We start from the raw sequence: 19,391 nt of genomic DNA on the forward strand, positions 1-19,391 counted from the left end.
TAGTTACTTACTCCTTGCTTCATGGTGTCATTGGCGTGGTTGGCTACCTCTATAACAACCGCAAGGGCATCTAAAATACGTAGGAACAGAGGGGCATTTGGTCATTACCAATGAATTGGGACATCAAACAATTTCAAGTGACAAGACTGCTAGTTCACAGCAACCAACCATGGGAGGATCTAGGTTAACTGTGAGCAAAAATATGGATGATGAGGCACAACGAGGGCATGAAACAGGCAAAATACAGTACTTACAAAAAAAAAATGAGCCAAAGAAAGTCTAAAGAGACACGACAGACAATGTGTATTAATGTTAAGAATGTCAGGGTTGTTGTTTTGTGCCGAGATTTGATTATCCTGTTGCAGTTTACAAGGATGAGAATAGGATTTCACCTGGAGGCTAAGGACCATTCCAGTATAAACTGCTGTGGGGAGAGAAGGATCCTGGGATATAAAACCAGAACTACTGGGTTGGCCAAAGAGTCCACATGGTTTTTTCCGTAAAATAAAAGACACATTTTTCATTTTCACCAAAAACTTGACTGATTTGGATATTTTGAGTATGTCAGCTATCTCCCATGTGGTATAATGTTAACTGTTCATAATTAACGTCTAGATTTGATCGCTATCAACTTCAACTGGTCTACCCAACTGTAGAGCATAGTCCAGAGAGAAATCTCCAGCATGAAACTTCACAAACCACTTCTGACATGTTTGATCAGTCCCAGCACCTTCTCCATACACTGCACAAATCTTTTGCATCGCAGTTGTGTTTTTACCTTTCTTTAAATAATACAGCATAATATGCCAAAAATGTTGCTTATTTTCTTCCATCTTCAGTATCAAAATGGCTGCACAAAAATTCACCAATTTTGATGATTTTTTTTTAAATGCACGCTGATAGGACAGCTGTCATAATGCAATTTAACATAACTGTTTCAAATGAAGTTAAAGACAATTAAATGCTACTAGAGCCATCTTACAGAAAAAAAAAACAATGAAAATTGTGGCCAACTCAATACAAGAAATAACTGTGTAAGAGGGTCAGGGCTCCGCTGCCTTCTCTTAGTCTGATCCCAAGAGGGAAATGTCACATGGAAGCATACTAGAGCTTAGGAAATTACAGGCATTATTTTGTAAGCAGGGTTGTTTAGCTTCATCTGTATTTTATTTTTTATTAAACCCTTGTGGTTAGCAGAGTGTTTTGAATGCTCCAGTCTTATCATCTTTGTAACTAGCTATAAAAAAAAGTCTGAACTTCGCCTCCTTTCGGGCTACTGTTGTCCTTAACCCAAGATAGCAGTGCTCCCCAAAGGACACGTAGACATGTGCAAAGACAATTTTTGGCTGTCACATGACTGGAAAGGTCCTCTGGCCTTTAATGGGTAGGAGCCAAGGACACCAAACATCCTGTAATACTAACCAGAAACCCACGCAAAGGTAAGGGCGTACAATATGACAGTAGCCCCCCACCATAGAGAAAAGCTGGTACTGCTAAAGAGAGGACATGCCTGCCAGAGGCTGACGTGGCAGTGGCAGCGACCATCAACAAAACGGTAATTACAAAAAAGAAAAGTCCTGACTGGTGTGCCTCAGTTGGTTGGGTGTTGCCCTGCAAACTGAAAGGTCGCTGGTTTGATTCCCAGTCAGGACACAGGTCTAGGTTACAGGTTCTGTCCTTGGTCAGGGTGCATGAGAGAAGCAACCAATAGAGGTTTCTCTCTCACATGGGTGTTTCTCTCCCTGTCTTTCTCCCCCACCTTCCCTTCTCTCTCCAAATTAATACAAAAATCTTAAAAAAACAAAAAATCAATTTCTAGAAAAGGATTGAGGGTTTTAGTCCAGCAACTATAACCTACCAAGAGATTCTCTTTCTAGTCCCAATTTTGGAGGTTTCTATATTCTTTAAATATAAATGTATTATTATCACCATTATTAAAGGAAAGCAGTGTTTCCTTACAGGGACCCCAATCATATATCAGAACGTGCTCCACCTGGCGCTCATCACGACAGATATTCAAGAGATGACCCCGGGCCCATATCTGCTTCTTGGCCTGCCTGAACTCTAAGTGCGCAGGAGAGAAGCTTTTGGAGGAAATGACAAAGCTGCTGCTGTTTGGTCACCTAAATCCCAGGCTGCATTCTCCCATCCATTCTGCAATTCTGCTCCCCCACGTCATCCATTTTAGATACCCTGGCGACCCTGTTGCTTTAACTCCTCTGCCTACCTTCCAAAGGTGTGTTTGTCTCATTTTCCCTCGCACTTGGGCAATCTCATTTACAACTGTTCACCAACTTACTGCCATGCCTCTGGCCACACAGAGCACTTCCCTAATAATTGCTTATTCTAATTCAGCTTTTGCTGAAGTGTGCAACTTCCTTTAAACAAGCTCTTTAATCTCTGGCCCTGTACTTGTTTTATCTGTAGAATAAAGTTAATAATTCACTGTCCTTGAAGGCAGAAGCCCTGGAACAGATGTTTTCTTGACGTCCTACTTGCTAATATCTGTTCAAAATTTTCGTCTTCACGAGACAGATTCTGATCTGGAATGACCACTCTTGCTCTCGCCTGCCCTTCAACTCATCTCCAGGCCCCACTTCTCTCTACACTAAGCTCTGTCTCTTTAGTCTTCACACTTTTCTTCCTCTTCCAAATGATTCTGTACTGTTCAGCGCATCCTAACTTTACAGCTATCCGCTTTGTTCTCGGTCTGCTGGGCGGGCTATTTTCTTCAACTAGATTATATGTTCACCAAAGACAAGAAGGATATCCCCCACTCCTTAAAAAACAAAACAAAACAAAACTTTAAAAGGATAACATTTCCAAATAGATGTTAGAGAAATAGAAGTAAAATAATTTAAAGAATTAATAAGAATCTCTACCAAATGGATTAAAAACCTGTTCAGTTTTGTATCTGAAAGTGTAAAGGATGCACAAGAATAAGATCAAAGTTCACAACATTAATGGGATGCACGTGGACTTGTTTAATGAGTTTCTGCATATTAGAACAAGATATACCTATGACATTTGAAAGAGGCAGTATGGGGATAAACAGAAAAAAAAACAACACCACTATCCTGAACAGAAGTAATCCTTGAGTGTGTGTGTGAAAGAGAGAAACACATACACACACTGTAGATTATCCCATGAACAAATACATGCACACACAGTACATTATTCCATGAATATCAATGAGTCCATTGTACTGTAACAGACATTCCCCTTAAGCACTACAGGGCAGGAGGGGTGGAGGGTGGGAAGGCTAATGCCTATCATTAAACAGTCCCAGAACAATACCCTATTTTAACCACTGTCCTTGATTTGTTTAGTTTGGTAACCTCGTGGCCTCGTGATTTTAAAGCTTAAAAGGACCTTGCAGATTAACTGGTTCACTCCCTGCTTTGAAAGCAGTGGCCATCTAGAAAAGGTACATCTACATCTGGCAAAGGGGACTGAGCACAGGAGGATGGAGTTCCCTGAACCGCAGCACGTGGGGTCCACTCTCTTGGGAGGCTGGCTCCCATGGCCAGCTGACTGTGGGCTGTTCTTGTCCCTATACTATTACCTGCATCGAGGTCAACTGTGCCACTTCTGTTCTGTTTTAATCTGCCCAAAATAGTGTAATTTTTTAAAAGGCTTCGTATGAATAAAACAAAGTTTTGTTATATTTTTAATTTCTAGGTCCAAATAAACATAAAAACTTCTGCAATATATAAGATCACAAAATTTACTTACCTTGAGTGTCTCTGTAATCTTCAGAGTCTTCTAAAAGATTTTTCAAATAATCTAGAAATGGAAGAAAAAGGTAGTATTAGTACAATAAAGCAGTAAGGAAAAAAACACTTGTCTTTTTTATCCAATACTTCAGTCATTCTTGTTGGTTAATATACGTGCTGTTCAATTTGTGCTGGCTTTCCTAAAATATGAAAGAATAAAGCCCTGAAATCAGTTTGTAATCAGGACGTAGAGTCAGAGTGGAAAGGACCTTTGGAGGTCACACACTTAGAGGTCATTTTAGAGATGAGGAGTCAGGTCACTGAGCACAGGGTCCCACCCAAGTCGCACAGCCTCTTTGTGGCAGGGTCAGGACTAGAATCAGGTCTCTCAATGGTCTTCTCAGGTCTTTTACTCCAACGCACATGAACTACCTTAGTCTCAAGACCAGATGTATGTCCAGTACACAATTCCAAGCATTAACAGATCGAATGCCCAGGGGACTCTTAGGTCTGGCAAGAGTCTAACAAGGCCAGAACCAGAGAAATGCTGGACTCTCAGATGGGGGTGAATGTGCTTCCTAGGGGTCACGTGGAAATGTCTGGAGGTATTTCTGATTGTCACAACTGAGGGCAGAGAGGCCAGGGATGCTGCTAAACACCCTACAAATGCACAGGGCAGCCCTACAGCAAAGAATTACCTGACCCAAAATGTCAGTAGGGCTGCGGTTGAGAAACCTGATCTAGATGGTCTGTCAATGAGCTATTCTAATGTAGTGGTTCTTGTAACATGTAAAAAAATTAAGACAATAGGCTATAGTTAGTAAATCTTTAACACAAAGGAATGTACTGTATTTTGCCATGTATAACGCGCACCCATGTTTTTGGCCCAAGTTTTCAGGGGGGAAAAAAATCTTTCATTTTAACTTTTTAATTCAACTAATTTACTTATTTATATTTAGATACTTGTTTTTTGCATTATTAAGGAATTTTAGCATTTATTTTTGAACATAGTATGGTACAAGAAATTTCACATAACAAATCAATTACAAAACCCAAGAACAGATACAAGGTATTTCAGGTACTACCCATGTGTAATGGGCACACTTATTTTTCCCTCAAACATTTGGGGAAAAAAAGTGCACATTATACACAACAAAATACGGTAATAGGATTTCAAGGTAACACTTCCTTCTCTGTTGAGAAATGTTGGATAACTTCCCATTTCCTATCAAATTAAAACAAGTTCCATTCCTTGGAATTTAAAGTTCCCCACTACACGGTCCCTATTGCCTCTCTGATTTTCTCTCTTGCTACTGCCTAACACAGGCCCTTTGTTCTCAGCTAAGTTCAATTCTGGACAATTCCTTAAACATTTCCCATGTGTTCTCTGGCTCCACACTTTTTGTCTCTAATGTTCCCCTTTTTCGGAATCCTTCCTCTGTCTCTGCACATAAAAACTCGCCTCATATTCTTCTAGGCTCATCTCAAATTCCTCCTACCCTACCAATCTTGCTAGTTAAAAAAATATTTTCTCCCTTTGAATAAATAATACATTACCTGCCACTTACTCATGTCACGCCTTCTATCATTTTGGTTTTCATTTGACTCAAAGTTCCTTGTGGGCAGGACTCACATCTGACTCATCTTTCTATCTCTCATAGCACCTAGCCAGGGCCTTTCCACACAAGGGACAAGAAATGCTTAGAATAAAAAAAAAGACTTTTCAGACTGAACTGTGTCTTAGTTTAGCTAAGCAGCAATAAAGGTTGAAACCAATCCTAATGACAAAGGGAGCTGAAAAAATGAAAAAAGAAAAGGCATGTTAACAGACTGAATGCAATTTTACTTGACTCAGTCTCCATGAACAATATTTTGGAATATATAATTTCATCCCATGGATTTATAAAATCATGCTGAAAGGAACAAAAGGAAACCTGAGTGTTAGTGCCAGCTTTTCAAACTTAATACATGACATAAACACACACGCCCAAGAGCTGAAACTCTGTACATCTTTGAGACGGTAATCCAAAAACCTGCGTCTAGACATGTGTATTATAAATACCCAGCACTGGCAGGAAGCCATGCTGAGATACTGCGTAAGACGACATTAAGCTTCCACGCACCACGGTACAAGTTCTATCTTGGCAGAAACCATTACTAGCAATTTAGATCTTAAAGTAATCCAAACACAGAAGTTAGAGAGTATGCTTCCAACCACACAGATAAGAAAACCACACGAGTTAACAAAATACATTGATTGTACATTACACTTAGTTCTACCTGGAGGTGAAAATTAACTGAATCTCACTCTGACTCCACTCAGAATGCATTCCATGTATAAGCCATGTTTGGTGAGTCTAAATATTTAACTTTTCCATGAGAGTGACAGGGTTGGGGGAAAAATTTGTCTTCTTAAATGTTCTCAATGTCTAAGCTACCTCATTCATCAAAAGTGATATCCCTTAAAGCCTCTAGGTAGCTTAAGAGTGTGGAAAGGAAAACAAGATTTACCTAAGTATCAGATTCAGGGCAAGTTCCTATTTTGTCTTACTTAAATGCTTGTTCTTTAATATAGAACCGAGACATTTCTCTGAACCAAGAGAAATGTCCGTATTAGGAAATCCTGACCTTAGGATCACTGCTGAGCCCTATAAGCTTCTGAGTTGCATTTTCTTCCCTAGTACTCAAGCTCAGCTGCTGTCCACCAACCTGAACTTTCAGGAATAGAGCGGAAACACACAAATCCGCTGAAGAGAAAAGCTACCACTAAGATGATACAAAATCATGCTATTAATCAAAGAGGTAATGGAGTTAGGTTTGCTGTCCTTGCCAATTAAGAGAATAATCTTACAATTAAACATTCAAAATTCAACATTCCAAAATATTTTTAGGGCAGCTTGTTGTGGCACATCCTTGTGAAAACTTTCACCTCTTCAAGGAAGACAAGACCATGATCCTTTGCCCCCCACCCCCGCCCCCAGCTAAGATAAGAATCAGTCAGTGCCTTAACTGCAGAATGAGAACATGATGGATCACCCTGAGTCAGATGGGAGGCACTGAAACCACCAGCTGCCCCAGGAAAAGAGACCAGACAGACACGCCTGTATTGGTCACAGGGAAGTTTACTTTGTACCATTTAGGAACTAGTATCCTACAGGAAGTTTCATTTTAAAAAAATGAGGAGAGCAGTCAATTCAATTTGGCAGGCTATGACTTTCCTCCTTCTGCCAAGCCAAACTATGCATTTTTCAAAACCTCGCTAATAAAAATGCTTCAAATGCTACTGAGGTTATTTCTATCAAAAAAAAAAAAAAAAAAAAGTTGGTGCACCATGCGTGGGCACCACAGTATGCACTTTCTCACCACCAGGTGGCACCATTGATTAATAGACGTTAATTTACCCCCACTGTGGCTAGTGCAGCCTCCAGGGATATGCAAGTTAATTTCTGAGGCCCAGCGTGAAAGCATGAGGACCCAACACATGCTGCATCTTGCTAGAGGTCCAAGTTTTCTATAAAAGGGCCCCTAGTAAGCCTGATTACACAATCAATGAATAATTAACTTAAAGATGAAAGCTATTCAGAAGTACAGTTAACCTTTCCTAAAAATGAGTCATCTGTGGGAATCTGGGACTTTTTAATTCAACAACAGCCAGTCAGATTCCTGGACTGTGCACTGAGAAATCGGGATGGGTGAGCATATAGGAGGGGTAACATTTCAAAGTCAATTATTTTGAAGTTAAGGACATGTCTTGCTTTGTATTATCCAGATTTCTTCCTCCCTAAATATGTAATGATATCAGCAACACAGAATTATGAGATCCAAAGATCCAGTAAGTCTAGTCTTGAGCTCGTCCACCAAAGTTTCAAACTTTATTTTATTTTATTTTTTTCAGTTATATCTGGCAAGTGTAAAGCCACCACAAAACGCGGACATTGGACAGAAGAACTTACCACTTACTGTTGCAGACCGACTCCCTCTAGAATCCCACAAGCCAGACTAGAAAGGCATAACTGTTAAAGTTTCAAATTTTAAAGGAAGCAATTTATAATTATCTGACTTGTGAAATGAAGTACTGACTATTTTAAATATGCAAAATCGAGATGAACTGTCAAGCTGTAAGACATACTGCCACGTTCAAGGCGGCTCGGTGAAGCGATCCGCAGCCCTTGTTGGAAGTGAGAAGACAGATCCTTACTCTCAGTCCAGCCAGGTGTAGTAGAGGCATGTGACTTTGGTCATGCTCTGCCCTGTAGCACTTCTGTGTCAGAATCCTCATACATAAAATAAGTATGATGGGCCAGGTCGAAAAACTGTAATGATTCTCATTCTGAAGTATCATGAAGCACGTAGTGTAATAAACTCTAAGATGCGGGAAGTTAAGTAATAGAGAAAACTCAAACCGTGAACACCTCTCTAAAATACTATAATTTAAACACATTTCCTTCTGTTTTTATAAATGCTTGATTTTACTTAATTTTAATAATATATAGGATTTTATAGCCCGTTTAAAGTATTCTAACCCATACAGATTTTCCCTATGTAAGTAGCTGAATAACACACCATCATTGGAATATATTAGACAGTATTTTGGTATTCTACTATTAGACTTTCAATTCATTTTTAAATTGTCTTGTTTGGCTGTCTTAAATAGATGGCCATACATCCCAATTTGCCCATAATGATTCTGATGAATACCTGTTGTGCGGCATGAACTATAAATAGCACCCCTTGTACTCTTGAAAGGTAACATGTTTGAATAGTAAACTGTGATTATTTTAATTCCAAGTAACACTGATCAATTATTTCCTTGATTTCAATGGAAAAAAAGCTCTCTCTCTCTTTTTAGTACTTGATATAGCACAAGAAACCTGTCCTAAAGGGAGATACCGATTTAAAACATCATTATAAGTCTAGGAGAATAGCTGTTTTACTAAATGATTGCTAGTTTTGTGTACTGTAGGGTTTTATTGCCAATATGGAAAGGGGAACTGGTAACTCATTTTAATTAGTATGTACGGTCCAGAGGGTATCACACATGCCACTGTGTATTGATTATGTATATTTGTTGTAAGTGAATTTTTTGTTCACATTTTTATCCTGATAACTATAGTTTTAAGTTTATCTTCCTCTGATTTTCCTATAGTTTCATATTTTATTCAGTGAGTTTTTGTAATGAAGGCTTTATTTTTCTAGAGCAGTTTTACAGTCACAGAAATGCTGATGGGAAGGCACGGAGATTTTCTGTGTAGCCCCTGCTCCCACAGGTGCATAGCTTCTCCCATTACCAACAACCCCCACACACCAGAGGGGCACGTTAACTGCAACCGATGGACCTCCACCATCACCACCCAGAGTGCACAGCTTATGTTACGGTCCACTCTTGGTGGTGTACGTTCTACAGGCTTGGACAAATACATGCATGTAATGACATGTATCTACCATTATGGTATCATACGTAGTGTTTTCACTGCCCTAAAAATCCCTGGTGCTCTGCCTATTTATATTTAGTCATTTTGTTTTTAGTGTATCCATTGATATATGGCTCTTAATTTTTCAAATTTTAATAGGTTATTCAATAAGCAATCCTTTTTCTATTATCTTACGCTTTGTACTTTGTCACATATTAGATTCTTATACACAACAGGGTCTACTTCCAGTACCTCCCTATCCTAATGATAGAACAACTATTATTATTTTTTCATCAATAGGTGTATTCTTGCAATGGTATCATGTATCTTTAATTGTTGAAATTTTAGAATTAGTATTGACTGTTGTTTCCCTCCCAGAATATTCTTTAATAATATATTCTATTTATTTCTATGTACAGAAACATTTTGATAGGCATCTATAAAGTCCCAAAATTCTAAGCAGTCTTAAAGAGAATATGGACCATAGCAATATGTTAGAAGCTAAGTTAATGGTTCTATAGTGTTAAGCATCATTTTGTGCAAAAATGCTAAACTGTGGGTTTCACGAAGATAAGGAGCCTGAATTAACTATCCCTACATCCCTAGCACCTAGGACAATGTCTGGTGCATATTCAATGTATCCTGAATTTATGATGGACTGACACTCCCATTAGTATTATCACTTTTTGCTTCATTATTTACTAAGCACTTGAGATGATATTTTGAGGGTCTAATTAAAAAGTGCTCTGGCCCCAGCTCTAATTCTCTTGCTCCTTGAATATTAGTTCAATTCTGTTCCCTAAATATGTGGCATAGGGCTTGCTCTTGTACAAATGGTGCTTGTCCAAGTTAGAAAAGTGACCTTTCTGGACTCTCAGGCTCACAGATTTATGGCTGGGAAAGCAGGCGATGCTTTTCTGTGAATTAGAAAAGGCCATTTGTCCTGGGCTGACGCAGACCCTCACAGGGGCACCCAACTCGGTGAGCAGAGTGCAGGCTGCACCTGGACCTCAGCAGGAGGGCATAACCGTATGAGGCAGGCCCGGTCTACCCTAGACTTTGATAAGTCTGGTCCTGAGGCCTAAAGACTCCGGAACTAAACCTGACTCCAGGATCACTCCATGGCACAATTCTGAAGCAGTTCTTACAATGGACAGAATCTCTCCTTGGCCTCTTTCTGGCAGGACACACTGGCTGTGCATATCCAGAATGCCCTTGGAGGAGTCAAAGCTATGGGTAATCTCCCAACAAAAGTAAACGTTCATTATTCTGAATTGGTTGAAACAAGTGCTTTTCTTCATGGACACATTTTCCAATGGTTACGCCTGCCATTTTATCAAGTGAGAATCTCCAATGTACAGAAATGACCTTGGCACCATCAAGCCTCACTTAAAGAAGCTCTCAACCGTATAGTCCCCATTGCCCTGATTATCAAGAAAGAGCAAATTTAGGTCTAGGGAGGTTAGCATATTTTACTACCCAAAGAACAACCAAGGGAAGAATAAAGTAAATATACGCCCCAAGGTGAATTCAGATTTGACCAAATTTCAGTTTTACATCCAACTGGAACAGTTCCTGATGCAAGCCAAGATTCTGAGAAACACTAAGAGGGAAAATGTAGCAAGAGTGAGCTTGTCAGACCTGTGGCAAGGCAAGTTCCAGCAATAAAGGCATCTGGCTATTTGCAGGGAATCTGGGTCAAACCTATACTGAAAAGTGAAAAAGAATGGCTTCATAGCAATGTCCATGGGCAGAGTTCAGGGGATCTGCAAACTTGGATGGGCAAAAATAAACAAGTATTTGCACTAACTTCTAAGTGAAATACAGAATTTCCTTCCATTATGCGTGTAGGCAACAAACCACGGTATTATCAATGATACCAGTGACTCTGTCACCATAAAAACCATGCTTTTTTAATATCACATTACAACTGCTGCGGACATCTCAAAATATTGATTACTCTCACCATTACTTCAGAATCGGGGCAGTTATTGGATCTACCACCAGGTCTTTTTATTTATTGCATACTAAAAACCACATGTAATATACTATGTCACACTTCAAAATTATTTTAATAACTTCATTTCATTCCAATTGGTTTCCTTTTAATCGTACGTATTTTATTGTGTAATTTTTAAAATTATTCTGAGAAGAGATCCATTCATAGACTTCATCAGATTGCCAAAGGGATCCAGGCAAAAAACAAAACAAAAAGCAACCAACAATAAGAACCCCTGTTCTTGAGAGAAAGTGAGATTACATTTAAAAGCTATAATTTAATAGAACAGGCAGATAAAACATCTTCCCTCTTATATCCTAATAAAATCTTTCCACAGTATTAAAATCATGGATATAATTTGTTAAATACCATCTCTCAAAATACCTTATGCACAACTACAATTAAAAATTAACAACAACATAACAAGAGCTGAGGTCATTACAACAAAAATTCTAAATATTATCACCCTCCTGTTTTACACAAAGGAAACTACCTTATACCTGGGTCTTTGGGTTCCCCAGAAACTCAGTTCCTTGGCTGGTGCCCAGGACAACTCTATCTTTCAAGTTCTGCCCTAGAGAAATTGTTAGAAGACTTTTGGTACAAACAATTGGCCCTGAATTTTAAAACAAATACTTGCCCAGCAGAAGCTTTTTTTTTTTTCAGTGAGGGTTTTATTTTTAAGTCATGCATTAATTTGATCCTGATCTTTTTTTTACCAATCTGCTTATTAGCCTATTCGTAGCTGAAATTTATAACTTCAGAACACTAAAACAGATGTTTTTAATATATTTTCTACCAACATGGGAAATCCTAGATTTCTAAAACCTAGAGAGAGTTAACCATCCCAGACTAAAAGCAAAGATTATAGGAAAAGTAATATAATATGGTATTAAAGTAATTTATAACATAAATATTTAAATAAGATCAAAGAAAGTACCTGATCCAAATTTAATCAAAGTTCAAAGGAATGTTTTCTTCTCAAATATCTAAGTGGAAAAGATATTTCAGAGGAATTTTTAAATTATATTTTTCATTATGTTTTCTCCACCATGATCCTCACTGATTCAACCTGATTCAACACCAATGTAGTAACTTTCCACAAATGAAAACATTTTTATTAAAAAAAGTTATATCACATATAACACAGAGACAAAAGAAATCTAAAAAGGTATGTCATTTCTAGATGGTAGAAGACGAAGAACATTTTTTAAAAAATAAAACATATTTTTAATAGGCACAAAAGATCTCTTCAAAGAAAAAAGTGACCTTTACAAACACAAATCCTTAAATATACTCACTGAAACAAATGACAACATCAATATAATTTTTAGGAATGGAAATGAGGAAGAGTTTGGTGGGAACCTGAACGGCTAAGCGTGGCCCCAAGGGGAAGCGCTATAAGCTCCGGGACCGGGATCGCCGCCGTGTTATTAGCCCGTGTGTACAGGCCAGCCCATACAGATATTTGTCCAGAGAGCTAGTGACTGATTAACGGGAGAGGGAATCTGGCCTTGAAGGATAGGTTTCAGGAAAGACTACGAAATCTACAAGAGCAAGGGAAAATAAAACTCGGGCAGTTTGGGGTTATCAACTGCAGCCTTTATCCTGTGGATGAGTTCTCCCCCCCTAAAATAGGGACTTATTTTTACAGTGGTTTTACATTCACAATGAAACTGAAAGGCATGGAGATTTCCCATATGCTTCCTGCCCCCACACATGCATGACCTAGTCTACCATCAACAATCTCCACTAGTGAGACATTTGGTGCCATGGATGATCTCACACTGATACATCATAATCACTCACATCCACAGTTTACATTAAGGTTCATTCTTGGTAATGTAGATATTATGGCTTTGTACAAATATATAATGGCATGAATCTATCATTATGGTAGTGTAAGTCTGTGTTCAACTTTCTAATAAGCAGAATAAAAGTATGTCTGATACACACACACACACACACACACACAGAATAAAAGTATCTATACCTGCTCCCAGTTCCTGGCACAGAGCTCCTAAAATCCTTGTAATTTAGTAAGTGATATGAGCAGGCCTTTGACCCTAGTTCTGACACAGAGCTCCTGAATGCCTTTCTCAGGTTTTAACCTAAGGAGGTAACTTTTGATGGGCTGTTGAAAAGCTCCTAGATGAAGCTGGCCACCAGAGGATCGAGCCATGATTAGAAGCTTGGAACTTTCAGCCCCACTCTCCATCCTACAGGAAGGGGAGAAGGGGAGAAGGTAGGAGTGGAGTTAATAATGGATCGTGTCTACATAACGAAGTCTCCATTAAAAATCCCAAAGTACAGGGTTTGGTGAGCTTCCAGGTTGCTGACCACAAGGAAGTACTGGGAGAGCAGTGTGCCTGGAGAGGGCATGGAGTTCAGTGACCCTTCCCACATACCTCACCCTATGTATCTCTTCCACCTGGATTTTCACCTGTATCCTTTATCACACTTTCATCATCATCATCATCATCATCATCATCATCATAAATGTAAATAAATTTCCCTGAGTTCTGTGAACCATTTCTGGCAAATTATCAAACCCAAAAGGGGGTCCTGGGAACCCAGATTTATAGTTGGTTGGTCAGAAATACAGGTGACAACCTGGAACTTGCAATTGGCCTCTGAAACATGGGAGGGGCAATCTGGTGGGATTCAGCCCTTAATCTGTAGGATCTGACACTATCTTTAGGTAGATAGTGTTAGAATTGCATTAAATTGTAGGATGCCTGGCTGGTATCCAAGAGAATTGCTTGGTGTGGGAAAAAATCACACATCTGGTATCCTTGGAAGAGTAATAAAATGATGATGCATCAGGCTATCTGGGGGCGTGGTAAGAGGTAGCAGAACCATTAGGAAGATATTGCCACAATCTGGCCTGAGTTTAGAAAGGCCTGGCCTGGAGCATGACAAGGGAAATGGAAATAGCAGGAAGCAGAGGCAGAGGAAAAACTGGTCTGTAGATCCTCTGAGGGAGGAAAGATGACGGCCTGGCCTGGAGCATGACAAGGGAGGGAAGTATTTCAGAGTCCTTTCCACAAGCTTGTCCCTGGGTGACTGGAAGATTGTTTTTATTCTTAACAGCATTTCATCCATCCATCCATCCATCCACCCATCCATCCTTTCATCCAACAACATTCCTTGGCACCACTGCATAGGGCTTCTCCACCTTATGAACAGAAACAAGATTTGTTTCCCTAAGCCTTTCAGTTTATTGAGTCCGTTAATGTGCCAGAATCTATGCCAGATACTGAATTAGGATGATAAAGATTTGACCCTGAAGAGATGAAGAAGAAAACAAGCAGTGGTAAAAAACTAATGCTGCTCCTATAACTGTTTTCTTCCACTGCTTCCTCACTGTTGCCCTGATTGCATATCTCCCAATTGCAAATAGGTTCTGGGTTCCACACATTTTAAAGGTGTAGCTAGATCAACTGGCCTTGAGTAGCCAATATAAAGGCAAAATTTGCAAGATTTTTTGCTTAAATTTACTTTTTTTTTGTTTTTTGAATTGTAAGCTGAACCATTCCATTATACAATATATACTTTTTCTTTGATCCTATTTTGAGTGGACTTTTAAAAAATACTACCAAGAATTTAGTTGGGAGTATTTATTCACTACAATGAACAAATGACAGCCTAAGTAAAATACCTAATTAGAAAACCACCAAATTACCACCTGGAGAAAACATGCAAGACAATGGTGGTTGTTTTCATTGTATGGGCAGGGCTCCAGTGTCTGGGAATTTCCACTCACCTTTTTCTAAGAAAGATTCCAAAAGAAGCTATCCTATCTGCTTCATCTCTGTATTTCTCAATCTTCCCCTCCCAAGAAACCGGGCAGGCACAAATCTACTTACACTGAGTCAGGCAGGAATCCTTCCCCTTCTCTGCCTTAAACTCATTAATAAATCAAAGTTGTCAGGGGGTGCCTCAAATAGTCTCAATCCTCCTCTCTTCTCCAGTATATTCTCTGCACTTGGAATTACTCCAAATTCTAAAACGGAAATAAAAGTACTTACCTCACAAGGTTGTTCCAAGGATAAGCATTTGCGCTTATCTGTCCAAAGCTGAGGACCGAGTTAATTAACATGGTTAAGTAGATGTAAACTTTAGACTTAAAATCCAATTTCTGAACATGTAAGCGCAGGGACAGGGGCACTCAGCAGAAATACCGTGCAAAAGTAGGGAGCAATTAGAGTATCACAAAAGATGAGTACTAGAAATCAGAATTTTAAATAAGAATAAAACAAACCCTTATATCAACCCCTGTATTTCCTAGGATTTTATAATCATATGAGCTTCAGTTAACATTGTTACGGAAAGGGGACCTGGCCCCGGGCGGGTTTGCCTAGGGCCGGCTGGTAGTGCGTGGGTTTGTGACTTCGTGTAGGAAAGATTTCACAACTAAAGTCCAGGTGATTTTTGAAAGCACATTTATTAAAGCTGAGGATGGTGAAACAAAGAAGGACTTAGGATATTGGAAACAACAGGAGAGAGACTAGGTGGGGCTGCTTTGGCTCTCTAGAAATGCTACAGGAAAGAAATGAGCTGTGGCGGGGCTGTTTTAGCTTAGTATAAAGTCAGAGAAAAGGGACTTGGGGACAGGGTCTGAGGGTCAGCCCAGGACAAGCTGCTGCTGCCCACTGCTCCCTGGCTGCAAGCCTCATGGGGTGCCTGTGGGGGAAGAAGTGTGGGGAGAGAAAGGTACAGGCACTGCTCCTGGGAGGAAGTGTGTGCCCGGGGACCTTTGTTTTAAGGGGTTTTAAGGGCTGGAATCTAGGGGAGGTATTAGGGGAGGATCTCAATAAAATAGTCATCAGCTTTATGCTGATGTACCAAAATGAGATTTATTCCCTTAACTTCATCTGTCCTTGGGTGTGGTTGGCAAATGGCACCAACTGAATTTCTGCTATCTCCCTGAGTAGGGAGATTTAACCTATTTACCCTCTGGTTGGGGAGGAGAAGTGCAAACCATTTACTTTGAAGTGTCCTTGGTTGAGGAAAGATAGGACTTACCAGATGGCTGCAAACTGCTTGTTTAACTATCTGTCTCAGTCTCCCTATTCCCCTTCTCTGCTTGTTCTGGCCGACTAGCCTGTTTCAATGCTATGTGTGTTGCTTCAGGCAGGACTTTTCACCTCTCTGGACGTGTCTTTCATTTAGAAGAAAACTCTCTGAAATTATCTCACTGTTTTCTTTTAGGTTAAAGATATTTTTGTGAAAGGGATGTTTTAAACCTAGCTTAAAACCAACTACAATTATTTCCTGAAAAGCTTCCAAGGTATCCAAAATTAACCCAGATATATTGGGGTACACTAAATTATTAGTAAAAGATTCACTCCTCAACCGCAAAAAGTTTATAATTAAATTAAGAAATCAATATTCAAATCATATGAATATCACCAAATTCACAAAGCAAAAGTAAATATTTACTATGTCACATTTCACTAATACTAAGAGTCAAGGAGAACGAGTAATCAGAGATGGCTTCAAGGGGGACTTCAGGTCAGGCTTCATGGAAGAGAAAAATTTGAATAAATGGAAGAAAAGGCATAGGATGAAGGATATGAAATCTATGCTATTTCTTTACAAAGTCTATGTTCTTTCTTTATCTTTAATCCTGACTTTTTAACCCTGAACAAGTAATTTATCACTTTACCCTTCAATCAATCCATAAATACTGAGGGTTTACTATATATAAGTTCATTATTTGAACAATAAAGATTTTTCCAATTTAAGAATGAGGGAAACAGATTTAAGATTAAACAAGAGATAGCTCAAAATGAAAAATGACCCCAAGCTCACATTATATTGGTTATGAAATAAATAATATGTTTTCTTCAAGAGAATTTTTAAACATGCTTTTTCTATTTCACCATTAATCAATTAAAATCAAACTCAGCATGAAACCTAAATTAAATCAACGTGTAACTTTTTAACTTAGATCAGTCATAGTGTGGGGAAAAATATTTTTACAGAAAATTTCGTAACCTTGCGCTGTCCTTCTTGCAAATCATAGCTTTTCAAACCACAGTTGTCTTTTGCCACTAAAAACAGTACTTCATTCCACAGCTGTAGAAATAGCCTAAGCCACTCAATAGCTCATTTATGATACAGCACTGAATTTATCTAGCAAAAACACAACACAGGCACGGGTACTTCCTTTTGTCCTGTGTGTTCTAAATCTCGTCCAAAAGCAAAGGGAAGAAAGTACAGATGGACAGGATATCCTCAAATTATTCCGTTTGACTTATGTCATTCCAGAGAAAAATCTAGAGCCCGATTCACAGTTAGAAATTCAAACTGAGTCAAAAGACTTAGGGTAACAAGTCCTGGGGCTGTAAGACACGCCTTCCTCATCAGCAGTGTGTCTTTCACTGGGCCAGCCGAGGAGACAGACAGCCTCTGCCTAAAGGGAAACTGGAAAATCCTGGCTTTCCAAGATTCACCTCATTCATTCCAATGCAGCTTTTAGTTTAAGAGAAAGAGATTAGGTACGCCACTTCTTAAGCACACTAACGGAAACCATCCATCTACATAATATTATAACAGATAGCACTATTAAAAAAAGAAAAAAACACAAAGGAAAAAATAAAAATAGTGAAAACAAATACAGCAGATTAAATTTAGAGGAGTGGTGGCGTTTCAGTGTAATTGTCCATTTGGACCCACTTCTTAAGGCACATTATGTGTGTCTGTTAAGTCCCTGCACGTCCAATACATTGCAGCACATACTCCAGAGGACCTGTGTGTTGGATACCATGCTTGGCACTGAGACTGTGCTAGCTTTTTTGTGCTATCAAACCACTTAACCTCTAAAAGCCTGTTCTCTTATCTGTGTAAATAATATATAGGGATATACACAGGGCGGTGATGGAGGTTTATTAAAGAGTCAATGAATATAAAGTCCTCAGCACAATGTGTGCTCTCACTCAAATCACAGCTTTTTAAAAACATTTTTCTTCTTTTTTTCCTTTCTACTATTAGGGTGGAAACCAGATAGACACAACCTAGTAATCTCGAAGCTCAGTCAAGTAGAAGATAGAGACAGCGATGACCAGACACGAGGATGAGGACAACGACGATGGTGGTGGTTCACTAGGAGCACACTGTGGCTACTAAGTACTAAGAGCGGGGAGTGTTTATTTAGAACACACTATGACCAAAGCACTTATTCTAAGCACACAGGTCATTAGTCAATCTTTGTGACAACCCTCTGAAGTGCCTAAGGCTGTGAGAGTTGATTCACATATACCTGGGAGTGAGCCTCTAACTCTCATTCTTGAGTGTCCGAGAAAGTACCTTCTTGGGGTTAATAATATTAATCAGGTAAAATGATGCAGGGTTGTGGGGCTGGGATTGTAAAAGAAGGTCTGAGCAAAAAGAATTGAGATGTATAAATGCCCAAAGCAGAGAATGTGCGCAGGGATGACCAGAGAACTAAAAGAAGTTAGGTTCAGGCAATGTACGTGCAAGGTTCTAGGCAATCTATACATCCATATAGTAGTTAAAGGGGTTACTGGAGTGACAGAAACAGAGAGGCAAACTGTGAGAGAGGCCCACCTGTTAGCAGCAGCCTGTACTGGGGGATCCTCTGAACTGGCTTGAGCAGGTAGTGCTTGAGGGCCAGGTTAGCACAGCGGGGGCTCATCTGAAAGGAAAAGGCATCCAAAGTAAACACTAGCATTGTTCTAAGGAGCAGGGGACCCGGTTCAGGTGCCCAGGAAGTCAAATTTTAAATAGCCAGAAGCTCTGGGAGGGGATTCAGGGAGAAACTCTCTTTATCTTGACAGCTGCTGCAATGCTGAGACTGACACCGTAGCCAATTCACCACGTAGCTCACCCTCCCCCAAAGGTAAGTCTTTCAAATCACTGACTCATTGGGAAAACTTGTTCACAGCCCTCTCACAGAGGCTGCAGTCTGCACGCCAGGCCAGTTAGAGCCCATGCTACTCAGAGGCTACCGTGTAGGAGAGCCTTTGGCAATGGATTCATAAACATAAACAAACCCCTCCACCAAGAAGAAAATGCACGGCCCCCAAGTAAGATGACCGAAATAAAGCCACCTTTATTTCGATTGGGAATTGGATTCAAATAATAGTCAGAGCCTATCAATATAATCAAAGTAACAATGGATGGTGGTGGAGAGATTACAGAAATTAAAGATAACCTAAAAAGCAGCCTTGCTAAACATCCTTTCTCTAATAGGCTTGCAGAATATAAAACCCTTTCTCAGATGATGAGCTATAAGAG

General features: G+C 39.5%; 1 protein-coding gene and 1 non-coding gene across 5 annotated transcripts in view; both read right to left on the reverse strand.

Annotated features, from left to right (window-relative positions):
* Positions 1 to 19,391, reverse strand: part of FGD6 (FYVE, RhoGEF and PH domain containing 6) — a 106,777-nt gene that overhangs the window by 18,778 nt on the left and 68,608 nt on the right. For all 4 annotated transcript variants that reach the window (XM_024579067.4, XM_045187205.3, XM_045187206.3 and 1 more), the window contains exons 8-10: positions 18,702 to 18,789; positions 3,736 to 3,786; positions 12 to 70 (exon numbers count right to left, since the gene is read on the reverse strand). In XM_024579067.4, the coding sequence (XP_024434835.2) occupies positions 12 to 70; positions 3,736 to 3,786; positions 18,702 to 18,789 (198 nt within the window). The remainder of the gene's footprint in view (positions 1 to 11; positions 71 to 3,735; positions 3,787 to 18,701; positions 18,790 to 19,391) is intronic.
* LOC112322108 (small nucleolar RNA SNORA56) lies at positions 7,612 to 7,739 on the reverse strand. Its single transcript, XR_002976600.1, has one exon. It is a non-coding gene; the product is annotated as a small nucleolar RNA SNORA56 (small nucleolar RNA).

This window comes from Desmodus rotundus, chromosome 3, assembly GCF_022682495.2.
Source record: "Desmodus rotundus isolate HL8 chromosome 3, HLdesRot8A.1, whole genome shotgun sequence".
Classification (NCBI taxonomy): Eukaryota; Metazoa; Chordata; class Mammalia; order Chiroptera; family Phyllostomidae; genus Desmodus; species Desmodus rotundus.